Below are 22,309 nucleotides of genomic sequence, written 5' to 3'. Positions count from 1 at the left end.
GCAAATAGGGGTGACAGGTTCCTGTATAAATCTGTCTCTCTCCCTACACAGGCTGCACCCAGAGAGACAATCCGCAGCCCCCTGGGTCTGGGCTGTTCGCAGAGACTCTCCCATAGAACTTGCCCCTGTCAGACCAGAGAAAATGAATCTTTGGGTCCATTTAGTTTTCACTGTAGCAGCCTGGGAAGGTATTTTCCTACCCGTGAACACATTGCAAAATCAAAAGATTTATTGTTCTACATCTGTTTTCTAAGTGTCTGTTTATTCGCAGGTGTCCGGTCCCAGGTGCAGCTGGTGGAGTCCGGAGGGGATGTGAAAAAGCCCGGAGACTCTCTCCGCCTCTCCTGCAAAGCCTCCGGGTTCACCTTCAGCAGCTACTGGATGAGCTGGGTCCGCCAGGCTCCCGGGAAGGGGCTGGAGTGGGTCACTGAGGTTAGCACGGATGGTAGCACCACACGCTATGCAGACTCGGTTAAAGGGCGATTCACCATCTCCAGGGATAATTCCAACAGCCTCGTGTACCTGCAAATGACCGGCCTGAGAGCCGAGGACACCGCCCGGTATTACTGTGCGAGAGACACAGTGACACAAACCTACTTGTGGTAATACAAAAACCCAGGCTGCGGAATCCCCCTTTCCCCGCTCGCCACACGAGGGCAGCAGATGCACAAACAGCTCCAGGCGAGGCACAGCAGTGAGACCTGGCATAGGGTAATGAGAACCTGCTAGCAGGTGTTAACCCTTTCCTTCCCTTGCAGTGTCACCCCTGGCGGCACCAGGCCCAGCTCAGCCTGTGGTGCAGGGATCACTCAGTTCCTGGACCCAGCCCGCTCCGCTCCCCCTGGAACGGGGCAGGGCTGCGGTTCTGAAGATGGCATTCCGGCATTCCTGACCTCAGTGGGGGGAGCGAAGGAGCCAACCCACAATAGATTTCCCAGATTTAATACAGCGACCAGGGAGAGAAAAGTCCCCCAACCCTCAGACTTTATGTGCACCAATAACGCGGGGATTGCGCTGACGCCCAGCTGGGATGCAGTGCCGCGAGGTTGGCTGGAATCGCTCCGGGAGAGGCTGTGACGCAGGTAGAAGCAGAGACCCATAGGTGAGAGGTGAGGGGGCACCAGGATCAGAAATTCCAAGGCTTCAGGCGTTTCCTGGTGTCTGCTGCTCCAGGCTTCTCATTTTCCTTGTGAGTTCATCTGACCTGGGGTGGTTCACCATCGCCCGGCCATACAATCAGGGAATATTTGACAGAGTAAACCGGTGACACCCAGGCTTTCAAAAACAACAAAGGGACCATAGAGGGACACTTCTGGCTGGCGGGGGGGGGGGGGGAGCGGGGGAGCTGAGACCTCCCTGCTTTGTTTCTGGGGATCAGCCACCCGAATGGGACTACACCATGGCCCCAAATGAAAGTAACTTCTCCGCTCCCCAAATCCCCCCATCATTTCCTCTTCCTCCCACCCGGGGCCCACCAGCCTAATGTCACAGTTCACTTTCTTCCCCCGTGTCTGATTCTGCCTCATTGTCCCTGTTCCACTTTTTACAACAGTGTCAGTAGTTTGAGGTGCAGGGAGGTGGATAATAAATGTCCCTTAACCCCAATAACCTTATATCTTCTTCTTTAGTACCCCGCCCTCCAGCGAGTCGGGGGCTGCCCTGCCCCATGCTCACCAATACAAATCTCGATTTTTAATAATTATCTCCCTTCAGCTCTGCCAGCATCCTCACCTAAAGAAAGACTCCCAGACACACAGTGTTCACCACACAAGGGAATTTTAACTCTCCAGCGGGTATCCCAGCCTAATGCAACTCTGTGACCCGACCCCTCCCCAGTCACTGACCCGCTGTTCTCATGGGCAGTGGCTCCGGAGACCTGTTCCCCATGACCGTATAATTTGATGCCAATCAGACCCTAAATTCATAACAGGGAAATTGGGCTCACACCCAGCAGCTGCTTCTTTATACTCCACCAGCCTGGGGCTGGGCACTGCACAGACACACAGGAAGGGAGGATGTGACTCCTCTCTGAGCCCTGGAACCACACATTCACATAATTAGGGGAAGGAGTTTGCCTGCATTATTGGGGGTGGGGTGAATATGCCAATAGGAGTGACAGTTTCCTGTTTAAATCTGTGCCTCTCTCTGCCCAGACTGCACCCGGAGACACAATCCGCAGCCCCTGGGTCTGTGCAGTTACCAGCCAGTCCCATGAGTAGTTTCCCCTCTGAAAACTGGGGAAATGAGACTTTGGATCGCAATTGTTTTCACTGTAGCAGCCTTGGAAGGTATTTTGTTCTCCTGGTTAAATGGCAGAACTGACAGCCTCCTGGGAAGGGGCTGGACTGGATGGCTGAGATAAAGACGGATGCAGGCCAGCTCTAGGCACCAGCAAAACAAGCAGGTGCTTGGAGCAGCACATTTGCAGGGGGCGTCATTCTGGCCACCCCCCCCCCCTTTTAAACTCACTTCCTCCCCTCTCACTACCCTGCAGAAGCAGAGCCACGGGGCAGCTGGCAGGGATCCAGCAAGGGAGCTGAGAACCAACAGGGGGCCCTGGGAGCTGTAGTTCCTTGCCTATAGAGCCAGCCTTGGAGCAGGGAAAGAACTACATTTCCCAGCAATGCTCTGGCAGCTGTCAACAAGAAAGGGAGGGAGAGGGAGGGAGGTAGCTGAGCCATGCTGCAGCTTGCTGTGAGTTGAAAGGGGTGGCACTGTGAATGGGAAACAACTGTGGCCAAGCAGCAGGTTTTGCCCCAGATATCCCCTTCAGCAGACTTCCCCAGACTGGATTAGGGATTCTGATGTGACCCCACCTTGCAGCCCCCAAAGAAGGAATTGGGTGGACTAAATGAACAGTGCCCCTCTCTATCTGAAGCCTAGCAAGGGAGGTATGTGGATCCCACTAGAATTTAAAATGAAAAGTAAGGGAGGGGAGGCTCTACTGTACCTGGGCAGCTTTAGATACAGTACCAGGCACGGTAGGAGGATTTCCACTTCTGAGCCATGGAAGCAGAAATTGACTTTTCCTTTCCAGATTTAGCTAATATTCAGAAAGGGAATCTAGCACCCAACTTCCAGATTTGAACACCTCAAAAGTCAGGAGTGCTCAAGCTCAATTTGGGAACCTGTTACTTCATTTCTCCCAAATCAAATATACTGACCCACTGTAACTTGTGGTAGAAAAAGTATAATACAATTGAGCAAGAAATGCTTCCCAGTGGTTTTTAGGACTGGAATTGCTATTTTCAACAGCCATTGCCTTTTTAAAAAAAAAAAAGTTTTATTTGTTTAAAAGGAAGACCGTGATATTGCATTGGTAAATTCCCCATAGAAACAAAGAGTGGAACGAAAGAATAATAAAGGCACCTCAGCTTTTCCTCATTTATGGAGGACAGTCTTATAATATGCATCCAGATCTCCTCCAATCACACAAGCTGAAAATTGTTCCACTTTACTGCAGCTCTGTAACCACATGGGAACCAATCCTGTCTGTGTTCCCTGCACATCCAAAATTCCTGCTGAATGACCCACCCTGGGAGCGAGTTACCAGTGACCCAGGGCTGGGACAGCAGGAGGGTGCAGGTTGGGGGGAGAGCCCAGGGCTGGGGCAGCAGGGGAGTGCGGGGGAGGGCACTGGTGAGGAAAAGGGGGAAGCCCAGCGCTGGGGTGGCATGGGGGTGTGGGTGGGAGACCCCAGGGATGGGGCAGCAGGGGAGTGCGGGGGAGAGCCCAGGACTGGGGGGGGGGGGCAGCCAAAATCTTTCTTTTGCTTGGGGCAGCAAAAAACCTAGACCTGGCCCTGGACGGATGGATCAAGCCACTGGTACTCCCCGGCTGCTCAAGGGAGAGTCATCATCTCCAGGGATAAACCTGCTGTATCTGCAACTGACCGGCCTGAAGCCCGAGGACACCGCCCGCTATTACTGTGCGAGAGAGATGCACAGAGAGACTAACACTGTGGATGCTCGTACAAAAACCAGAGCTGCGGAACTTCCCGCGCCTGCCGCATGGGGGCAGCAACGACACAAGCAAAACTCTCCTGCCTTGGGCGCAAGAGGGGGAGGGGCCTCAGGACCGAAAACTCTGACATCGCGGATTAACTCTTTGATGTCCTGACTACGTCCCCCACCCCAGTGCAGAGCAGAGCGCTGCTCGCCTCGCACTGGAGTTAACGGGGGATCTCCAGGGAGCGAAGCAATTGGCCCCTTCTCCGAATGGCTAAACCTGCGGGGGAACATTCCCCTCTGGTCACCGCACAGTTCCGTGGAGCCGGTCACTGCTGGGAAGGGGAATCAGTCCCAGCTCTCTCCCAGCGCCGGAGCTGCGGAGCTGAGATTCACCCTATCTTATGAATATTCCTTCCTTTCTTTTATCGAAAGCGAACAAATAATTTGACCCTTTATGCAGCACAACTCTGCCAGGATCTGAGAATCCTCCATCACCAAGTAATGTGGACAGAAACAGGCCCTAAAATTGAGTCTATGGAATTGTGCTCTTCCAGGGGATCTATTAATTATTATTATTATTATACAAAATACACTCAGGATCCCACCGCACTGAGCAGGGCCCACCACACCCCTCCAGTAAGAGACAGTCTGACCCCCCTCTCCTAGAGTCTCAAGAGAAATAATAAATTGTCAAACGTGAGGTGGGATCCCTTATCCATGAGGCGGGGTTGGGATTTTCAAAGGGGCCTCATGGATAAGGGATCCAACCTCACGATTGACAATCACAGTCCAGAATCTCTGCTGCTGTCCGAGGGCGGAGCTAAAGGTCCAGCCGGCAATATAGTTCCAGCAATTTAATACAGTGACCGTGGAGATAAAGGTCTCAACTGGCAGCCCTTAATTCCAGGGAAGTACCAAGTGTTGGTGTTGACGGCAGTGGGCTAGTCGGGGTCCGTTCAGGGCTTATTGGGATCGTGCCGAGAGAAGCAGCACCCAGGAGGGGAGGTGTCAGAGGGAATTAGGAGGAGAGAGCGCAGGGCTGGTGGCCCTGTCTGGTGGCTGCTCGCATGGGGTCCTCATTCTCCTTTCGATACATCTGCTCTCGGGCTGATGCCCCCAGCCATGACAAGAACAGAACACTGTACACCCAGTGAAACTATGAAACCCGCGCTTTCAAAACCAATATCAGAACATCAGAAAGGGATGTCTGCGGAGGAGCGGGGCAATCAGTGAACTGACGGTTTCTCAACGTTTTTTGTTTCTGTTTTTTTTTTTTTTTTTTGTGAACTGGACACCAAGAAACACCTGTCAGATATCGGTTCTTGCCTGTCCCTGTAAATGTGGAGAGGTGAGAGCGCAGAAAGCCTGGCAGCGATTAAAGTCACTTCCCTGACTGCGAAGAGGAGAGTCGTGTCCGCTTCAGGGGTGTCAAGGCTGGGCCTGTAGACAGAGCATAGGCCACTTAGCTGCTGGGGCAACACCAAAGGGTGAGAGTCTGTTAAACCCTTGCTGAGTTCAAACCTTTCCCAATCCTTTTATTCCCCAGCAGTAGGCCCCCAGACCAAGGTGTGAGATCATAAGAAGGGCCAGCCTGGGACAGACCAATTGTCCTCTAGCAGCCCACTGTCCTGTTTTCCCACACTGGCCAGTGCCAGGTGCCCCAGAGGGAATAAACAGACCAGGGCACTCATCCAGTGAGTCACTGGAAGGAGTTTTATCTGCCATAAGGAGGGGCGTATGCAAATAAAAGTGAGAGTTTCCAGTTTAAATCTCTGCCCAGGCTGCACCCAGAGAGAATCCGCAGCCCCCTGTGTCTGTGCAATTGCCAACTGATCCACCAGAGACCTTTCCCCTCCCACACCAGGAAAATGAGTCTTGGGCTCCATTTAGCTTTTGTTGCAGCCGCTTTGGGAGGTATTTTCTCCCCTTGTACGGGCAGGGGAGTCAGCGGGATGGATTGTTGGCAATTCACACTGACCTGATTTTAACATGCGTTTATTCCAGGTGTCCGGTCACAAGTCCAGCTGCTGGAGTCCGGCGGGGATGTGAAAAAGCCTGGAGACTCCCTCAGACTGACCTGTACCACCTCAGGGTTCAGCATAGACAGCTACTGGATGCACTGGCTCCGCCAGGCTCCCGGGCAGGGGCTGCAGTGGGGATCAGCAATTCTGGGATCAACCACCTATTACGGAGATTCCGTGAAAGGGCGATTCACCACCTCTACAGACAGCTCCAAGAAGCTGATCTACCTGCAACTGAAGCCCGAGGACACCGGCCGGTATCACTGTGTCAGAGAAAGACACAGTGAGGCGAAGCCGGGCTGAGCTCAGACTAAAACCTCCCGTTGCGGTCAGCAGGGGAAGTCCCAGCTGGCTTGTGACACTGACAGCCCGGGCGCTGGGCTCTCACAGGAGACAAGTTCCGGAGTGTGTTCCGCTTGAAATGATTAAACTTTACTCAGCTTTTTAGCCAAATCTAGTGCCACACACAGCAGACATCCCGAGGCCGGCACCTTGTGACTGGGATGGGGGAGTAACACGCTGGGCCCCATAAACCCTTATATGCTTCAGAATACAGTCTATAAAAACCTGGGTGACTGGGCAACAAAACAGCAGATGAAATTTAATGTTGATAAATGCAAAGTAATGCACATTGGAAAACATAATCTCAACTATACATATATAATGATGGGGTCTAGATTAGCTGTTACCACTCAAGAAAGAGATCTTGGCGTCATTGTGGATAGTTCTCTGAAAACATCCACTGAATGTGCAGTGGCGGTCAAAACAATGAGCAGAATGCTGGGAATCATTAGGGTGCAGCCTGGGCAGAGGGAGGCACAGATTTAAACAGAAAACTCTCACCCTTATTTGCATATTCCGCTGCTTATAGGAGAGACACAAACCCTTTGCCTGAATGATCAGAATTATTTGGCCCAGCGAGTGCGGGGCCAAACACTGGTTCACCCAGGGGCGGCTCCAGGCCCCAGCACGCCAAGCGCGTGCTTGGGGGCATGCCGCCGGGGGCGCTCCGCCAGTCGCCGGGAGGGCCGCAGGCAGGCTGCCTTCGGAGGCATGTCTGCAGAGGTCTGCTGGTCCCGCGGCTCCGGTGACCAGCAGAGCGCCCCTCGCGGCATGCCGCCGTGCTTGGGGCGTGAAATGTCTAGAGCCGCCCCTGGCACCTGGAGACACAATCCGCAGCCCCCTGAGTCTGTGCAGTGACCCGCCAGTCCCTGAGAACTTTCACCTCCAGCACCCGGGAAAATGAGGCTTTGGCTCCACTTAGTTTTAATTTTTGCAGCTTTGGAAGGTATTTTTGTCTCCCGAGTAATTTGCACAGTCAGGTGAATGTGATACTATTGCTCTTTCTGTGTGATTTCTATTGTGTCTTTCTTCCTAGGTGCCCGGTCCCAGGGGTTGGTGGAGTCCGGAGGGGATGTGAAAAAGCCCGGAGACTCTCTCCGCCTCTCCTGCAAAGCCTCCGGCTTCACCTTCAGCAGCTACAAAATGCACTGGGTCCGGCAGGCTCCCGGGCAGGGACTGGAGTGGGTGTCATTCATCGGCAACAGAGGGCGAAATATCTACTATTCTGATGCAGTGAAAGGCCGATTCACCATCTCCAGGGATAATCCCAAGAGTGAGCTGTATCTGCAAATGTCCGGCGTGAAAGCCGAGGACCCCGCCCGCTATTACTGTGCGGGACACACCGTGAGCGGAATCCTGGTAGGGCTCATCCAAAAATCCAAACTGCAGAATTGTCCTTCTTAGAACAGGATCAACAGGCAGAGTGCAAACAAATCTGTTAGCTGGTTTCGGATCTCTGCACCCATATTCGATCATGTGTCCATAAAAAACATCAACAACTTGAGCACTCACATGGTTAAATGTGGCACTGATCGGACACCGAAGTAATGCAGGCTGCACAAGAAGAATATTTGGGGACTCATTTGTTCAAGGTGTGATAACTAGCACTTGGGTTTCTGGAGGTGCCTAAAAGTGATGACTGCCAAGATGCTTCTGTGGGTTGTTGGGGGATGGATAGAAATACTCTCAAATTTCTCTGAAAAAAAACAACATGCCCCTATAGACCGAGCACATCAGGCACAAACACCTCTGGCCTCAAAAGAAAACCAGATTTTCAAACGATGCTGCCCTGCTCACCCGCCTGATATTCTTCCTTCTAAGGGTCTGGTCCACAGTCCCCTAAAGCCCGTGGTGGAGCTTTCCATTCCCTTCAGCCCTTACACCTGGAGCGATGGGAGCGGATTCAAGGGAGCTCTTTGTGCAGCAGTGTGGTCAGGATGGCCCCGCACGCACTGGGCGCTGCCCAGACACAGAGTTAGCACCAGTCCGACTCCCTCCCTCAGAGCCACCGGCCAAATAACTCCGAGCATGCAGGGAGCGGGTTTGTGTGCCTTATAAGGAGGGGGGTATGTAAATCGGGATGAGAGTTTCCTGTTTAAATCTGTTCCTCCCTCTGCCCAGGCTGCACCCGGAGACACAATCCGCAGCCCCTGAGTCTGTGCAGTGACTAGTCAATCCCCTGAGAACTTTCCCCTCCAACACTCGGAAAAATGAGGATTTGGCTCCATTTCGTTTTCATTGTAGCAGCTCTGGGAGGTAGGTTAGCCCCTGAATGCCCTGCAGACTATTGAGTTATTGACTGTAATACCCATGTGTTTGTAACCTGTCTTTATTCCCAGGCGCCCGGCCCCAGGTGCAGCTGGTGGAGTCCGGAGGGGATGTGAAAAAGCCCGGAGACTCTCTCCGCCTCTCCTGCAAAGCCTCCGGGTTCACCTTCGGTGACTACTGGATGAGCTGGGTCCGGCAGGCTCCTGGCAAGGGCCTGGACTGGGTCGCAGCTATAAGCTACTGGGCCGGCAGCACTGTGCATTACGCCGACGCGGTCAAAGGCCGATTCACCATCTCCAGAGACAACCCCAACAACCTGCTGTATCTGCAAATGACCGGCCTGAAGCCCGAGGACACCGCCCGGTATTACTGTGCGAGAGACACAGTGAGGCGAAGCCGGGCTGAGCTCAGACAAAAACCTCCCGTTGCGGTCAGCAGGGAAAGTCCCAGCTGGTGAGAGCCTGACACTCCCGGGACTGGAAACTGAAAAGAGGAAACAGCGTGTTCATGTCAAGGTGCCCTGCTCTGGCCAAATACAGCTTCAGCCAAGGCACAGGTCCAGGGGCCGGTCCCCTCCTGAGTGAAAAGGGCTGGACCTGGACCTTTCCCTCTGATTTTTAATCAATTCTATGTGCAAATCAAGACTCCCATTCTACACACTCTTAAAAGCGCGGGGGGAGGGGGGGGGCGGAAATAAAACGCGAGAAACAAAGCCAGTAACACTGACAGCCAGAACCAGGCACGGGGCTACCCCCAGTGAGGCTATCGATCATTGGGTATTTCTGTTCTATGTGCGCAAAGGTATTAAACAACTTCCATAACTAATCGACTCCCTGCCCTGCGCACTGTCTCACGTGTATGGACCTCATCAAACAACGCCCATCCAGCCGGTCTGAGAACCTAGGGCATGTCACATAGCGGATCTCTCATCCACCCAACTCCCTCTCTCAGTGTAATCCCATTTACCTACCTGTATTTAAACAGGAACCCTTCGCCCCCCCCCCCCCCCCGCGAGGGATTTCCATGCAAATTTCACCCTGGGAGGTTGGGAGTTGAACGGGGCTGTCAGCAGGTGCCCTAGGTCGATGGGCTCACTCTATCCAGGCCACAAATGGGCAGCTCCTCGGTACTGGCTGTTCACATTTTACCAGATGATGTTGCTGGAGAAAGTCCACAGATCAGACTTGCCCAAGGAAAGGGCTAAATTCAGGCTTTGTCTCTCAGAAATGTGTGACCTGATGCTTTGTTTTCATAACTAATGTTATAAAAGACCTGGATGGATCTATATATATAGCTAGCTATCCCCACTCACACCCACCGTTCTCTGGGTGACCGACACTTACCCGGATTCACAGTACAACGTCTGACACCTTCAGGAAGATAAATGCATTTCGGGGCTCATCGGATGCTCATTTCAATCGAGTCTGAAAACTTTCTCTGACTTTACTGAGCTTTGGGCAAGGCCGAAAGTAGGACAATCGTTCTGGGGTCAGAGCCTCACAGGTGTTAATTCTGGAAGCTCCGCGGATCCCAAGGCTGCTACCCCGACTGACTATAGCTGGTGTTCTGGCCCATTCATTCAAACAGATTAAAACATTGGTACCAGAAGGGACCTAGCGATGCAATGAGATGCGGGCCAGGCACTCACCAAATTGAACCTGCAAGCCTGATTTAAATGGGTGTTCTAGCTACATCTCTACGGCTTTGTTCAGTACCCACCAACCATCCGGCAGCACTAAGGAGAGGAATAAGGGAGAATCCTTTCAGTTATCGATAACCAGTTATCAGTTATTGATCAGTTACTGCAGGGAGCGGATGCCCAGAGTGTGTTTCAGCGGAGCAGGGAGGGTCAGCTGGCTCCGCCCTCGCCCTGTGGACACCCCCAGTGATTCTCTGATCAGACACGCTCCACTTTAAGGCTCCCTCCATCTCCCAGCGAAGTCACTGGAGAAGCTGAGCCCTCAGCGAAGAGCAGTGGGAACGCGGAGTCCGGAGTGCGGATTATGGGCCGGAGGGTTCTGGCCAAGAAACTAGAAGTGACCTTCCCCGGCAGCCCATTGGTGATTGTGTGTGTGAAATTCACCCTTTTGTAAAGGGGCATCACAGGGACCTGTCCAGCTACTGAGCACCAGGGGCGACTTTTCTCCTGCCCCCGCAGCACTGACCTTTCTCCTCAGACTGAGGAGTTTGACTCCAACCCCCTTTCCAACAATACAGCCCCCAACATTTTCCCGAAGCATTTCTGTACAGTTTGTCTCCATCTTAATTTTCCAGATTCTCATGAACAAGGAATGGTTCAGTAATGAAACTGGCTCCTAATTTATAATATTGACACCAACATAAAAAGGGGAGAGGATAGATAGATAGATAGATAGATAGATAGATAGATAGATAGATAGATAGATAGATAGATAGATAGATAGATGGGGTGTATGGGGATAGATAGATACAGTGGGTGAGGATAGATAGATAGATAGATAGATGGGGCGTATGGGGATAGATAGACAGATAGATGTCTATGGCGATCAATAGAGAGGAAGATAGGCGGACAGACTGTCTCCATCCAGTTCGTTCATAGTTGCAAATCTCCGGCGGGCAGAAGAAAGAGCAGAAGGGAACATTCCGTGTCACAGCTGGACTCTGGAATCCACCTGCCAGGAGATTTAACAACGCGACGCTGCGTCACACACCTCCTGGTTCCCCCCGTTATACTGTCCCCACCCCCGAACCCGGCCCATGCAAATGAGCTCCCCGGGGCTCTGTTCATAGCCCAGACCTGGCCGCTCACCCCGCTCAGAGCCAGCGCCGGGCTTCAGCTTCCCATCCCGCCTGGGGACCGAGACGCCAGCCGCAGACATGACCCCCAGCCTGGCCATCGCCTTCCTCCTGCTGCTCCCCGCGGGTACGGGCGGGATCTGCGCTGCCGCTCCGCGGCCGGTACCGCGTGTTCCCTAATAACTGCGCCTCCGGGTATCGCTGCAATATTCCCCCTTTATCTCTGCAGTTGTCTATTCCCAGGTCAGCCTGGTGGAGTCCGGTGGGGGAGTCAAGAAGGCCGGAGAGACCCTCACACTGACCTGCACCGTGTCCGGATTCTCTCTCACTAGCTACGCGGTGCACTGGGCCCGCCAGCCAGCGGGGAAAGGGCTGGACTGGATGGGAGGTATCTGGGCTGATGGGGGCACTGCTTATAGCAATGCTCTCAAAAGTCGACTCGCCATCACCAGAGACACCTCCAAAGGCCAAGTGTCCCTCCAACTGACCGGCCTGCAGCCCGCAGACACCTCCGTGTATTACTGTCAGATACACACAGTGAGGTAAATCCTATTAAAGCCTGCACTAAAACTAACCTTGTGGAGAACCAGTCTGGGTTTATGAGCCCCAGGGAAGAGCAGCTGCCAACACTGCTTCTGCCTTGCGTTACAAGCACTCCGTGAATCCAACCCCTTAGCACTGAAAGGCAACCATTGCATCAGAGCTCCCAAGGCTGGGAGTGGAACCCAGGAGTCCTGGCTGCTGCATTTTGTCTATGGTGTCCCTAAGAAATGAAGGGAAAGGCCCCAGGAATAAGAACATGAGAACCACCAGATTGGGTCAGACCAAAGGTCCATCTAGCCCAGTATCCTGTCTTCTGACAGTGGCCAATACCAGGTACTTCTGAAGGAATGCACAGAACCGGTGATCATCAAGTGATCCATCCTCTGTCGCCCATTCCAGGCTTCTGGCAAACAGAGGCTAGAGACACCATCTCAGCCCATCCTGGCTAATAGCCATTGATGGACCTAACCTGGGACCCTAAGAATTGCCAGCACTAACGCTCTCCCAAGGGCCCACCTAGCTCAAGCTTCTGTCTCCCAGAGGGGTCAGCACCCACTATTTTATAGGAAGCAGCCCAATATATGGCAATTATTAACTCACCTGCTCAAAAGGGGAAGACTTCTCATAATCCGCCCTCCTTCTTAGATTCATCTCACTCTGAAAGGAGGGGAGTTTATCTCCTTCCCAGAATTGCTCAGTGCTCCAGCTTGAAGCTCTAACTCCTCCCTGTTTGAACCAGAACAATATCTCTGTGCACTAGCAGGGTCTACATGGGGCATTTTAACCACAATGGGCTGCTGCGCTCTACAGGTTACAGCCTTGTGCTGCACACTGCCACACCATGGAGAAAAGACCTGGGCCTGCAAAGTCCATACTCACAGGCAGAAATATAGGTGCCCAGGGAACTTTTACTGCAAAAACTGAGGTGCAAAGTGAGCTCAGGAGTCTACAGAATTCAGGGACAGCTGGGGTGGGGCTTCAATCCCATTTTAGGCCTGATTGTAGGATTGAGGTTTCTAATGTGGTCATTAAGTTCCTAAATCCGTTTGTGAATCTATCCCTTGATATTTAGGGAGCTTAGGGAGGAGAAGATGTTGGATTTCCCGTTAAAAAACTGATGTCCTAAATATCTTACAGAGCCTCCTACTGCTTCATATTGAGACCTGTCTGGTTATGTCTCTCTAAAGTGAAATGAATTAATTAGGCCTGAAATTCAAAGATGCCTAAGTTCTCCACTTGTGAGGTAACTCCCTTCTCTTCATGTATAACAATGCCTGCATCTGTAATTTTCACTCCATGCATCTGAAGAAGTGGGTTTTAACCCACAAAAGCTTATGCCCAAATAAATCTGTTAGTCTTTAAGGTGCCACCAGACTCCTCCTTGTTTTTTAGGGGAGTGAGGTTCTACTCTGCAGCTTCTTTCCACCACAGCAAGAAGGACTCTCACTGAAGGACCTCTTCTACTTAAACACCCACTCCAAGCAACCAAATAAACAAACAAACAAAAATATGGAACAAACAAATCAACCAACAGAAGAGAACAAACAAAACACACCCCAAGTGCAAATTTCACCTCCAAAGGGAACATAAACTAGTGACTCCAAGAACTCACCTAGTGTCAGCTTAAGGAAGTTCACAGTGAATTGCTCCCTTTCGGGGTACATGTCTTCCTCAGGTGCGCAACTCAGGTGGACTCACTGAAGGGAGCCCATGGCGTGAAGCAGGGGGGCTGAACTCTCTAAGTTTTGGTCCCAAGAGGTGGTGAATCCCTGTGGCTTACCCTAGTGAGAGTGTGACCCCACTGGGGCTGACACACTGAAGGGGTCCTCCCAGTGACTGTTCCAGAGCTGTTCGAGAGCATGAGACCTATGGATTCGTGCCCCTTTTGCCAATCCTATGCTATGTGAAGATTTATTAAATAATAATAGAAACAAGAGAGTTATTTACACCCTCCCATTCATATTGCCAGTCCCATCCACAGGAGTTCATAGTCATATACCAGTTCCTATTTCCCTTTGCAGTCCTATTTATCCTCCACTTCATATCCCCATTCAGATTCAGGTTCTGATTAATACCCCCTGGATACTTCCGTTTCGATTCCCCTTCCCCTTCATATTTATGTTGGATCCATACCCACTTTGGTCTTCCTCTTCCCACCACGGAGCATGAAACTCACAGATGTGTTTCCTTTGGATTGTGGTGGGAATGTGGATCTGGGCATCAGATCCTCAAAAGCTTCGGTGCCACTCAGGAGGTGCATAGACGCTTGTGCTGCCCCCTCTACAAAAGGGTGGATTTTTATCCAGAGAATGATCAATGGGCTGAGGGGGGAGATCACTCAGCGATCACTGACCCCACCCTGCCTGTCAAACAACCCTCACTCAGGGCTCTGCATGCCCCCTGACCTGCACTAAGGGCTCGGCTTCTCCACTACTGCACTGGGAGACGGGGGAGCCTTAACCTGGAGAAAGCAACAGAGAGTCCTGTGGCACCTTATAGACTAACAGACGTATTGGAACATGAGCTTTCGTGGGTGAATATTCACTCCGTCAGACGCATGCGTATTCACCCAGGAAAGCTCATGCTCCAATACTTCTGTTATTAGTCTATAAGGTGCCACAGGACTCTTTGTTGCTTTTTACAGATCCAGACTAACACGGCTCCCCCTCTGATACTTAAGGTGGAGAGTGTCTGATCAGAGAGTCACTGGAGGCATCCACAGAGCAAGGGCTCTGTTCTTTTCTCCTGCCCCTCTGAAATCCACCCTGGGCATCTGCTCCCTGCGCGCCCCAGGGGCAGATGGAGTCAGCCTCTCTCCCATTACAGCTGTGTGCGGTGTCCATACGGGGAGATACTTTGTGTCCGTTCTGGTGTGGAACCAGAGCGCCACCCCTAGGAAACCCTCTTCCCCTTTTGTCTGAGCTCAGACCAGCTTCCCCTCACTGTCTCTCTCGCACAGTGATACCGGGCGAAGCCCTCGGGCTTCAGGCCGCTCATTTGTAATTGTGCCCTGTTAATGGAATTGTCTCTGGAGCTGGTGAATCGCCCTGAGAGTCTCCGGGCTTTTTCACATCCTCTCCGGACTCCACCAGCTGCACTTGGGAAGGAAGCCACGATACAAATCACATAGAAAGAGGAATAGAATAACAGTCACCTGACTGTGCAAATTACCCGGGACATAAATACCTCCCAAAGCTTCAAAAATGAAAACTAAATGGAGCTAAAGTCTCATTTCACCTGGTTTTAGAGGGGAAAGTTCTCAGGGGGGTTGGCTGGCAACTGCTGAGAGCCAGGGAGCTGCCGATTGTCTCTCCGGGTACAACCTGGGCAGAGAGAGGGATAAATTTAAACAGGAAACAGTGTCCCTCATTTGCATATCCCGCTCCTTATAAAAGACAGACTCCTTCCATTAACCATGTAAATTACTCTCAGTAGGGCTCCAACGGGAGTCGGCCTAGCTCTATGTTTCTGCAACTAACAACCTGCGGTGGGCTCCTGAATAAACATTTGCCTAAGGGAAGATTGAACAACTGCCTGAAATTCATATAGATGATTCTAGTGTCTGGTTCAGTGTCTGTTGTACTCACGGCAAAGCCTCCATTATAGGTTTGGGATTAGGCTTTCAGGGCGAAGACTCTTGGCTAGAAAGCAGGGCCGACACAACTGACAATTTCTGTGTATCAGGACCAAAGGTGTGTGAAAGCTGATGGAAACGGTCTGTGTCACCTGTGTGCTAGTATTGCTAAATTAGGTATTAGAATGATAAGAATATTTTTAGGGTTTAGGATTTTTGAATACTGTGAGTTATTGCATGCCTTAATGTCACTTGTAACATATGTATCCCATAGAGTAACGTCATATTTAAGCGGTTGTATTGTGAGCCTCTGTGAATCACCAGACTGGGGAGACATATTAATTAGAGTGATACACTGAACCTCAGCAGAAAGTGTTACCTCCTTCCCAAGAGAGTTCATTCATCCCAGGGGTCCGAAAGTGTCAGGAGCACCCCAGCGCCCTGTGCCCGGCGCTGCACAGACACAGGAGGGGACAGTCTGACTCCCGCACCCGGAGCCCTAGGACGAGTCACTCAGATCACTGGCAGCAGGAGTGTGTGTCTCTTATAAAGCGGGGACATGCAAATGAGGGAGACAGTTTCCTGTTTAAATCTGTGCCTCTCTCTGCCCAGGCTGCACCCGGAGACACAATCCGCAGCCCCTGGGTCTGTGCAGTGACCAGCCAGTCCCTGAGAACGTTCCCCTCCAGCACCCGGGAAAATGGGATTTTTGATTCTTGTAATTTTCGCTCTAGGAGCTTTGGAAGGTATTTTCCTCCTCTGAATAACTGGCAGAGTGAGAAGAATATTGTGTTACCGCTGTTTTTATACCGATATTAATGGCCTGTCTTTATTCCCAGGTGTCCGGTCCCAGGTACAGCTGGTGGAGTCCGGAGGGGATGTGAAAAAGCCCGGAGACTCTCTCCGCCTCTCCTGCAAAGTCTCCGGGTTCACCTTCGGTGACTACTTCATGAGCTGGGTCCGACAGGCTCCTGGCAAGGGACTAGAATGGGTCGCTTTTATAAACCTCGGTGGGGGTGCAGACTACCCTGATTCAGTGAAAGGCCGATTCACCATCTCCAGGGATGATCCCAAGAGTGAGCTGTATCTGCAAATGACCGGCCTGAAGCCCGAGGACACCGCCCGCTATTACTGTGCGAGAGACACACAGTGAAACGAAACTGGTTTGTGATCCTACAAAAACCCAGGCTGCGGAACCGCCCTTCTCCCGGCAGCCGCGCGGGGGCAGCACTGACACACACACCGCTCCGGGCTGGGACAGGAGACCAGGGCCGGCTCCAGGCACCAGCCGAGCAAGCTGGTGCTTGCGGCGTCAGATTCCGAGGGGCCGCTTCCGCCCAATCCTTTTTTTTTTTTTTTTTGCGCTTTGCCACTTCCGCGGTCCCTGCAGGTTTTTTCTTTTTGGTTTGCTGCTCCTGCCGCCCTGTAGGGGGGTAGGAGCTCGGAGGAGGGGAGCGCTCTGCTGGGAGCGGTGCCAGGGCTGCAGCAAGCCCGGCACGCAGCCCGCGTCCTTCCCTGCCCGCCCGCTTAAGGAAGCCCTGGCTGCCCCCTTCTCTCCCCTCCCCAGCTGGGGTGTGCACTCCGCTGCCCGGGGTCTGCAGGGCTGGGAGTCCCCCTGCACAGGCGCTCCCGCCGCCCCGCAGGTATTTTTTTTCTTTTTGTTTTTTTTTGTTTTTTTCTTCCCTTCGCGCTCCCCCCGGCAGGTTTGTTTCACGCCCCGCCCCGCCCCCCCAGGTCACTCCGACCGGCAGGTTTCCTGCCCCCACCCTTTGTTGTTTCGGCTGGCTGGCAGGTTTGTTCCTCCCCCCACCCCTTCGCCGCTCCGCCCCGCGCAGTTTTTTTGTTTGTTTGTTTGTTTTTGCTTGGGGCAGCAAAAAAGCCAGAGCCGGCCCTGCAGGAGACCCGGCACCCGGGTGAATGGAGCACAAACCTCCCGGCAGTTTTAACCCTTCTGTTCCCGGGCAACGTGTCTCCTTTCCGGTCTAGAGCCCCGCTGGGCCTATGGCGCAGAGATCCCCCGCTTCATCTGTGAACTCCAATCCGGAGTGAGTCCTGTTCTGAGTCGCTCTCCCCTCGCAGACCTGGCACGTTGGCTCTCCCGGGGCCCGTCTCTGTGTCAGACTCACAGGGCAGCGTCTGTCAGTGTAACGGGGACAAGCGCATTGGGGTTCGCATCAGACCCAACGGATGGAGCGAATTGCTCCTGGGGCCAAATCCTCAGCTGGTGTAAAGTCACCGCAGCTGCTTCCGCTAGACTCGAGTTACTCCGGATTTACACCAGGGAGGCTCTGGCCCTTTCAGCAAACTGGGACGTTTAGCGGATTAACGCATCGGAAGGTGATTAGTTCATTATAACCCGTGTGGGGCCCCTCACCGGGGCGTCTCGGCCCTTCACACGCGGTTATCGCCTTTCTCCCCACAGCGCCGCCGGGAGGCCGGGAACGATCCCAGCCCCTGGGTCAAAGCGGGGAGACTGAGGCACGCAGAGCTGGAGGCTGGATATGGAAATGTGCCATTCAGAGTCCGGGCGGGGCTGTGGGCAGAGATCACCCAGCGCCTGAACAAACCCCACTCCGCTGGGGCTGGGGATGTGGCACCGCCGGGACTTTCCCAAGCGGCTCGTGGATTGTTTTCACCCCACTGACATGTGGGAATCACCGCCCGGACTCTCCGCGGGTGTCAGTGGGTGGAGCTGAGACATCCCGACCCACAGTAAAGTGCCACAATGTGACAGAGTCACCATGGAGATAACAGACCCCGCCCCTCGGACCGGGATGCCATCACTCAGCCCAGCGCTGGTACTGAGGGCATTAGGGACAGTCACGTGGCTAAGGGCTGCCGCCGGGAACACGGTAGATCAGAGTTTCTCAAACAGGGGCCGCGGCTTGTGCAGGGAAAGCCCCTGGCGGCCGGGCGCTGGGCCAATGGGGGCTGCTGAGGCGGCGCGGGCTGAGGGACCTACTGTCCACCGCTTTGCGGGTCCCATTGGCCCGGAGCAGCGATCCGCGGCTAGTGGGAGCCCGATCAGCCGGATCTGCGGGCGGGGCAGGTAAACACACCGGCCTGGCCCTCCAGGGGCTTTCCCTGTACAAGCCGCGACCCCTGTTGGAGAAACCCTGTCTTAAGGGCATGTTGGTGCACATATCAGCAGGTAAACGTAGCGATTTCTGTCTGGTTTAGTGATATGAGATAAATATTCTTTCAGGTCCTGTACAGCCTTTGACACTACTGAGAATAAAGTGCAAAGTTCAGTCAGGGACACTAAGAATTGTGCTTAAATTTAAAGTAGTGTCCTGAATAGAGATGGGTTTAAACAAATTCTTACATGCTTTCATGAATCAAGGCCTAAGACATTGTACTAGGGTCTCCCTGAAATCATTTGCATCCTTGAAAATCATCCATTGCCATCTCCCTTAAGCGATTTGGAATATCTCAGCCCTGCACTGCGCTGGGATTTTACATAACAGTCTTTGTAACAGATTTCCCACACTTAAATATCGCTGAGCTGTGCGTCTGAGCGCACTGTATCACACCTGAGAAAGAACAGGCCCTCCACCAATTAGAGTGTGAGACTGGGATTTTCAAAGGCACCCAAAGTTGGGAAGTTTCCAGCTCCCATGGGATTTGCGTATTTACATTAAGACCCTTTAAAAACTCCACCCTGTTGCATAAACACAGTGGCAAGGTGGAGCTTTTAAGATCTATGCATTGTTAAATTTTATTATTTTATCCAGCATTTCCATAGAAACTTTAGTTTGACATTTTTCTCTGTGTTATTGCCTATTTTTAGTGGGTATTGAAAATAATATGAACGGTAATACTAAGAGGAAGAAGAGTGATACAACACTACTATGCAACTGAACTGTTTCATTCATACCATTAGCCCCGCTCAAAGCAGTGCAAGTACTGTACTCTCAGTTACAGTGGCACAGGCCTACAAACCCCTGCAGGGTTATAACCCTAACCCACAGATAGATTCTTTCAGGGTACCGACTGTCCATTTTTACTGTATGACCTAGCAGAATTCAGTTATTCGTCTTCTGGGCTAAAACATTCAAAGCAGGCTAGGCGGGGATCCACACCCAACCTTTCATTTTCAGGTGCCAATCTAATAATAATTCTGTCTTGTAGTCCAGCATTGCAAGGCAGAATTTCAAACATAGGTGCTGGACCTTGGGGTTCTGGCTTGAAGGTGATTCCTTTATATACAGAGTTTACAGTCTGGTTCAGTGTTTCAGCACCCCCACTATAAAAATTGTTCCAGCGCCCCTGGTTTCAAATGCTCGCCTCTTCCTTCTCATAGAAGAAGAAAGGACATTTTCAGACATTAGTAATAACACCAACCCCTAGCATTTTATAAAAGCGATTTTCAGCAGGGGATGTCAGAGCTCTTCACAAAGGAAGGTTAGGTGAACCTAAAAGGTTATTCCAATTTTACGGAGAGAAATGACTTATCCAAGGCAACCCAGCAGACCAAGGAATGAATACCCTGTTTTCCATCGCCCAGTCTAGTGCTCTATGCACTAGGACACACAGTGGCCAGGACTCACAAACTAAGAAGAGACAGAATTCAGCAGCAGGTGAACAATCAATGGTGCATTTTGTCTATGAGAGGTCAGGCGGCTCTAGCCATTTCGCCGGCCCAAGGCACGCGGGGGGCGCTCTGCCGCGCCGGTCCTGCGGCTCCGGTGGACCACCCACAGGCGTGCCTGCGGATGCTCCACCGAACCCGCGGGACCAGGGGACCCTGCGGGAGGTCCCCCGGAGTCGCCTGCCGCCCTCCAGGGGACCGGCAGAGCGGGGACCGGCACAGCGCCCCCCGCAGCATGCTGCCCCGCTTGGCGTGCTGGGGCCTGGAGCCGCCCCTGCCGAGCATTCTTGTAGAGATCATTGAAGAAGTGATCCTACAAGAGAGACTCTAGCTCCTCCTCTCCAGCCAAGTAGCTTTTTTTGCTATGAACTCGACTCCGGAAGGCCTCAGTTTAACGAGGGTTGTGGTTTCTGGTGTGGTGTTTTTTTTCAAGAGGAGGTGATGCAAATTCAGTGTCTCGGGGTCCTGCATAAATCCTGTGTTCTCCTGGACGGCAGAGAATGAAAAGGGATCAGGCCAAGGTCTTGGTGTCTTTGCAGTTACCATCAGAAACCCTTCCCGCGTCAGCAACATGATATCGTGGCTGAATCTTCTCTTGATTCTAGCAGCCCTTGCAGGTAATTCCTCCCCCCCCCTCGTCCCCAACTTTAGTGGGAGACTCCGGGGACGGTTGGACGTTCTTGCCCCAACCCAAAGCGCAGTGAAGTGAATGGGCATCTTCCCAACGGCTTCTGTGAGCTTTGGCTGAGGTCTTGTACTAAGGTGAATCTAACGGAGCTTTTTCTTCTTCTTTTCCCCCCAGATGTCCGGTCCCAGGTTCTTCTGGTGGAGTCCGGAGGTGGAATTCAGAAGCCCGGGGGATCTCTCCGCCTCTCCTGCAAAGCCTCCGGGTTCACCTTCACCAGCTACCATATGAGCTGGGTCCGCCAGGCGCCCGGGAAGGGCCCGGAGTGGGTCTCACGGATATACAACCCTGCTAACAGCCACAGCACATTTTACAGTGATGCGGTTAAAGGGCGATTCACCATCTCTAGAGACGACTCCAACAGCCTGGTGTATCTGCAAATGACCAGCCTGAAAGCGGAAGACACCGGCCGCTATTACTGTGCGAGAGACACAGCGATCAGAAATCAACTGCAGTGAATACAAAAACCTCCTCCTCGAATGCAAACATTCTCAGCGCCAGCAGAGAGCAGCAGGCACTGACAGGGCAGGGCAGTTTAAACACAGATTCATAGATTGTAAAGTCTCCAGCCCTTAATCAGGGCTTCCGTCCTCTAAAAATGCACATTGGTAATTAAAGACTCACTATGTTGACAGAACAGAGAGTAGCTTATTTAGCGGACAGCAATGGATAAATAGAATCCGCCTCAATTACTATGAATAATTAGCTTTCTGCCCTTCAACCCGCCTCCAAAACATGAACTAAGAGGAAGAAATGCCAGAGACATTATTTAAAGAGTCTGTTTGCCATAAGCTGGGAATGGGCGACAGGGGGTGGATCACTGGGTGACTCCCTGTTCTGTTCATTCCCTCTGGGGCACCTGGCATTGGCCATTGCAGGGAGACAGGACACTGGGCTAGATGGACCTTTGGTCTGACCCAGTCTGGCTGTTCTTATGTTCTTTAGAGTCGTGGTGGACCCGCCCTAGAATTTTTCACACCATAATTTTGTCACTCTCTGCAGATACCTGGAGAAGGCTGAAGGGTGCTCCATGAGCGCATTGCCTCTGTTTGCTCTTTAATGCATAAGCACAAGCTGGAGAAGAGTTAAAGATGAGTTTGTTTTATTTCCTGGGTAATTTCGGGCCGTTCCTATACACCTGGTGGTTCACCCTGAATACAGCCGTTAGGACTCTGTTCAAAGACAAGACCAAGCCATTTTAGTGTGGGATTTTCAAAGGCTCCCAAATGGTTCCAGCTTTCTTTTTCGAAACTCCTGCCTTGGGCAGGAGGTGCGTGTTGGAAACGGCTGTGGGGTGAGGTTTGGCCAAATTGCCAAGAACACGCAGTAAGGAAGCATCGCTTTCAGATTGCCTGTAGGTCATGTCCAAAGAGTAGTGTCAGGGGATAGTTCTGGTTCTGTTTTCACATAGTCCCGTTCTTTGGCTGAGGGTTCTGGTCTCTGCTCTTCCCTATCAGGTCACCGCCCCCCCTCGCCCTCAATCTCCCATCGGGCCTGCGCCCCTTGCTGGGTTCAGCCCCTTTTATTTCCAACCCGCCCGGTTCTCCCCAGATTATGCAA

The 22,309-nt window shown here is 52.3% G+C and overlaps 3 gene segments (V, D, J or C); all 3 read left to right on the top strand.

Annotated features, from left to right (window-relative positions):
• Positions 1 to 4,700: 4,700 nt before the first annotated feature.
• On the top strand, positions 4,701 to 6,274 carry LOC123347614. The segment is given in 2 exon segments: positions 4,701 to 4,776; positions 5,955 to 6,274. Coding segments are annotated over 2 exon segments (396 nt in total).
• A 2,249-nt stretch (positions 6,275 to 8,523) lies between these two features.
• LOC123348469 lies at positions 8,524 to 9,206 on the top strand. The segment is given in 2 exon segments: positions 8,524 to 8,569; positions 8,653 to 9,206. Coding segments are annotated over 2 exon segments (432 nt in total).
• An 11,412-nt stretch (positions 9,207 to 20,618) lies between these two features.
• LOC123348477 lies at positions 20,619 to 21,591 on the top strand (the record flags this gene model as incomplete). The annotated part of the segment is given in 3 exon segments: positions 20,619 to 20,681; positions 20,867 to 21,183; positions 21,559 to 21,591. Coding segments are annotated over 3 exon segments (396 nt in total), but the record flags the coding sequence as incomplete, so codon positions are not given.
• Positions 21,592 to 22,309: the final 718 nt, after the last annotated feature.

Source organism: Mauremys mutica, chromosome 13 (assembly GCF_020497125.1).
Source record: "Mauremys mutica isolate MM-2020 ecotype Southern chromosome 13, ASM2049712v1, whole genome shotgun sequence".
NCBI lineage: Eukaryota > Metazoa > Chordata > Testudines > Geoemydidae > Mauremys > Mauremys mutica.
Note: the sequence above shows the minus strand (reverse complement) of the source record. Positions and strands in the feature narration are given on the sequence as shown.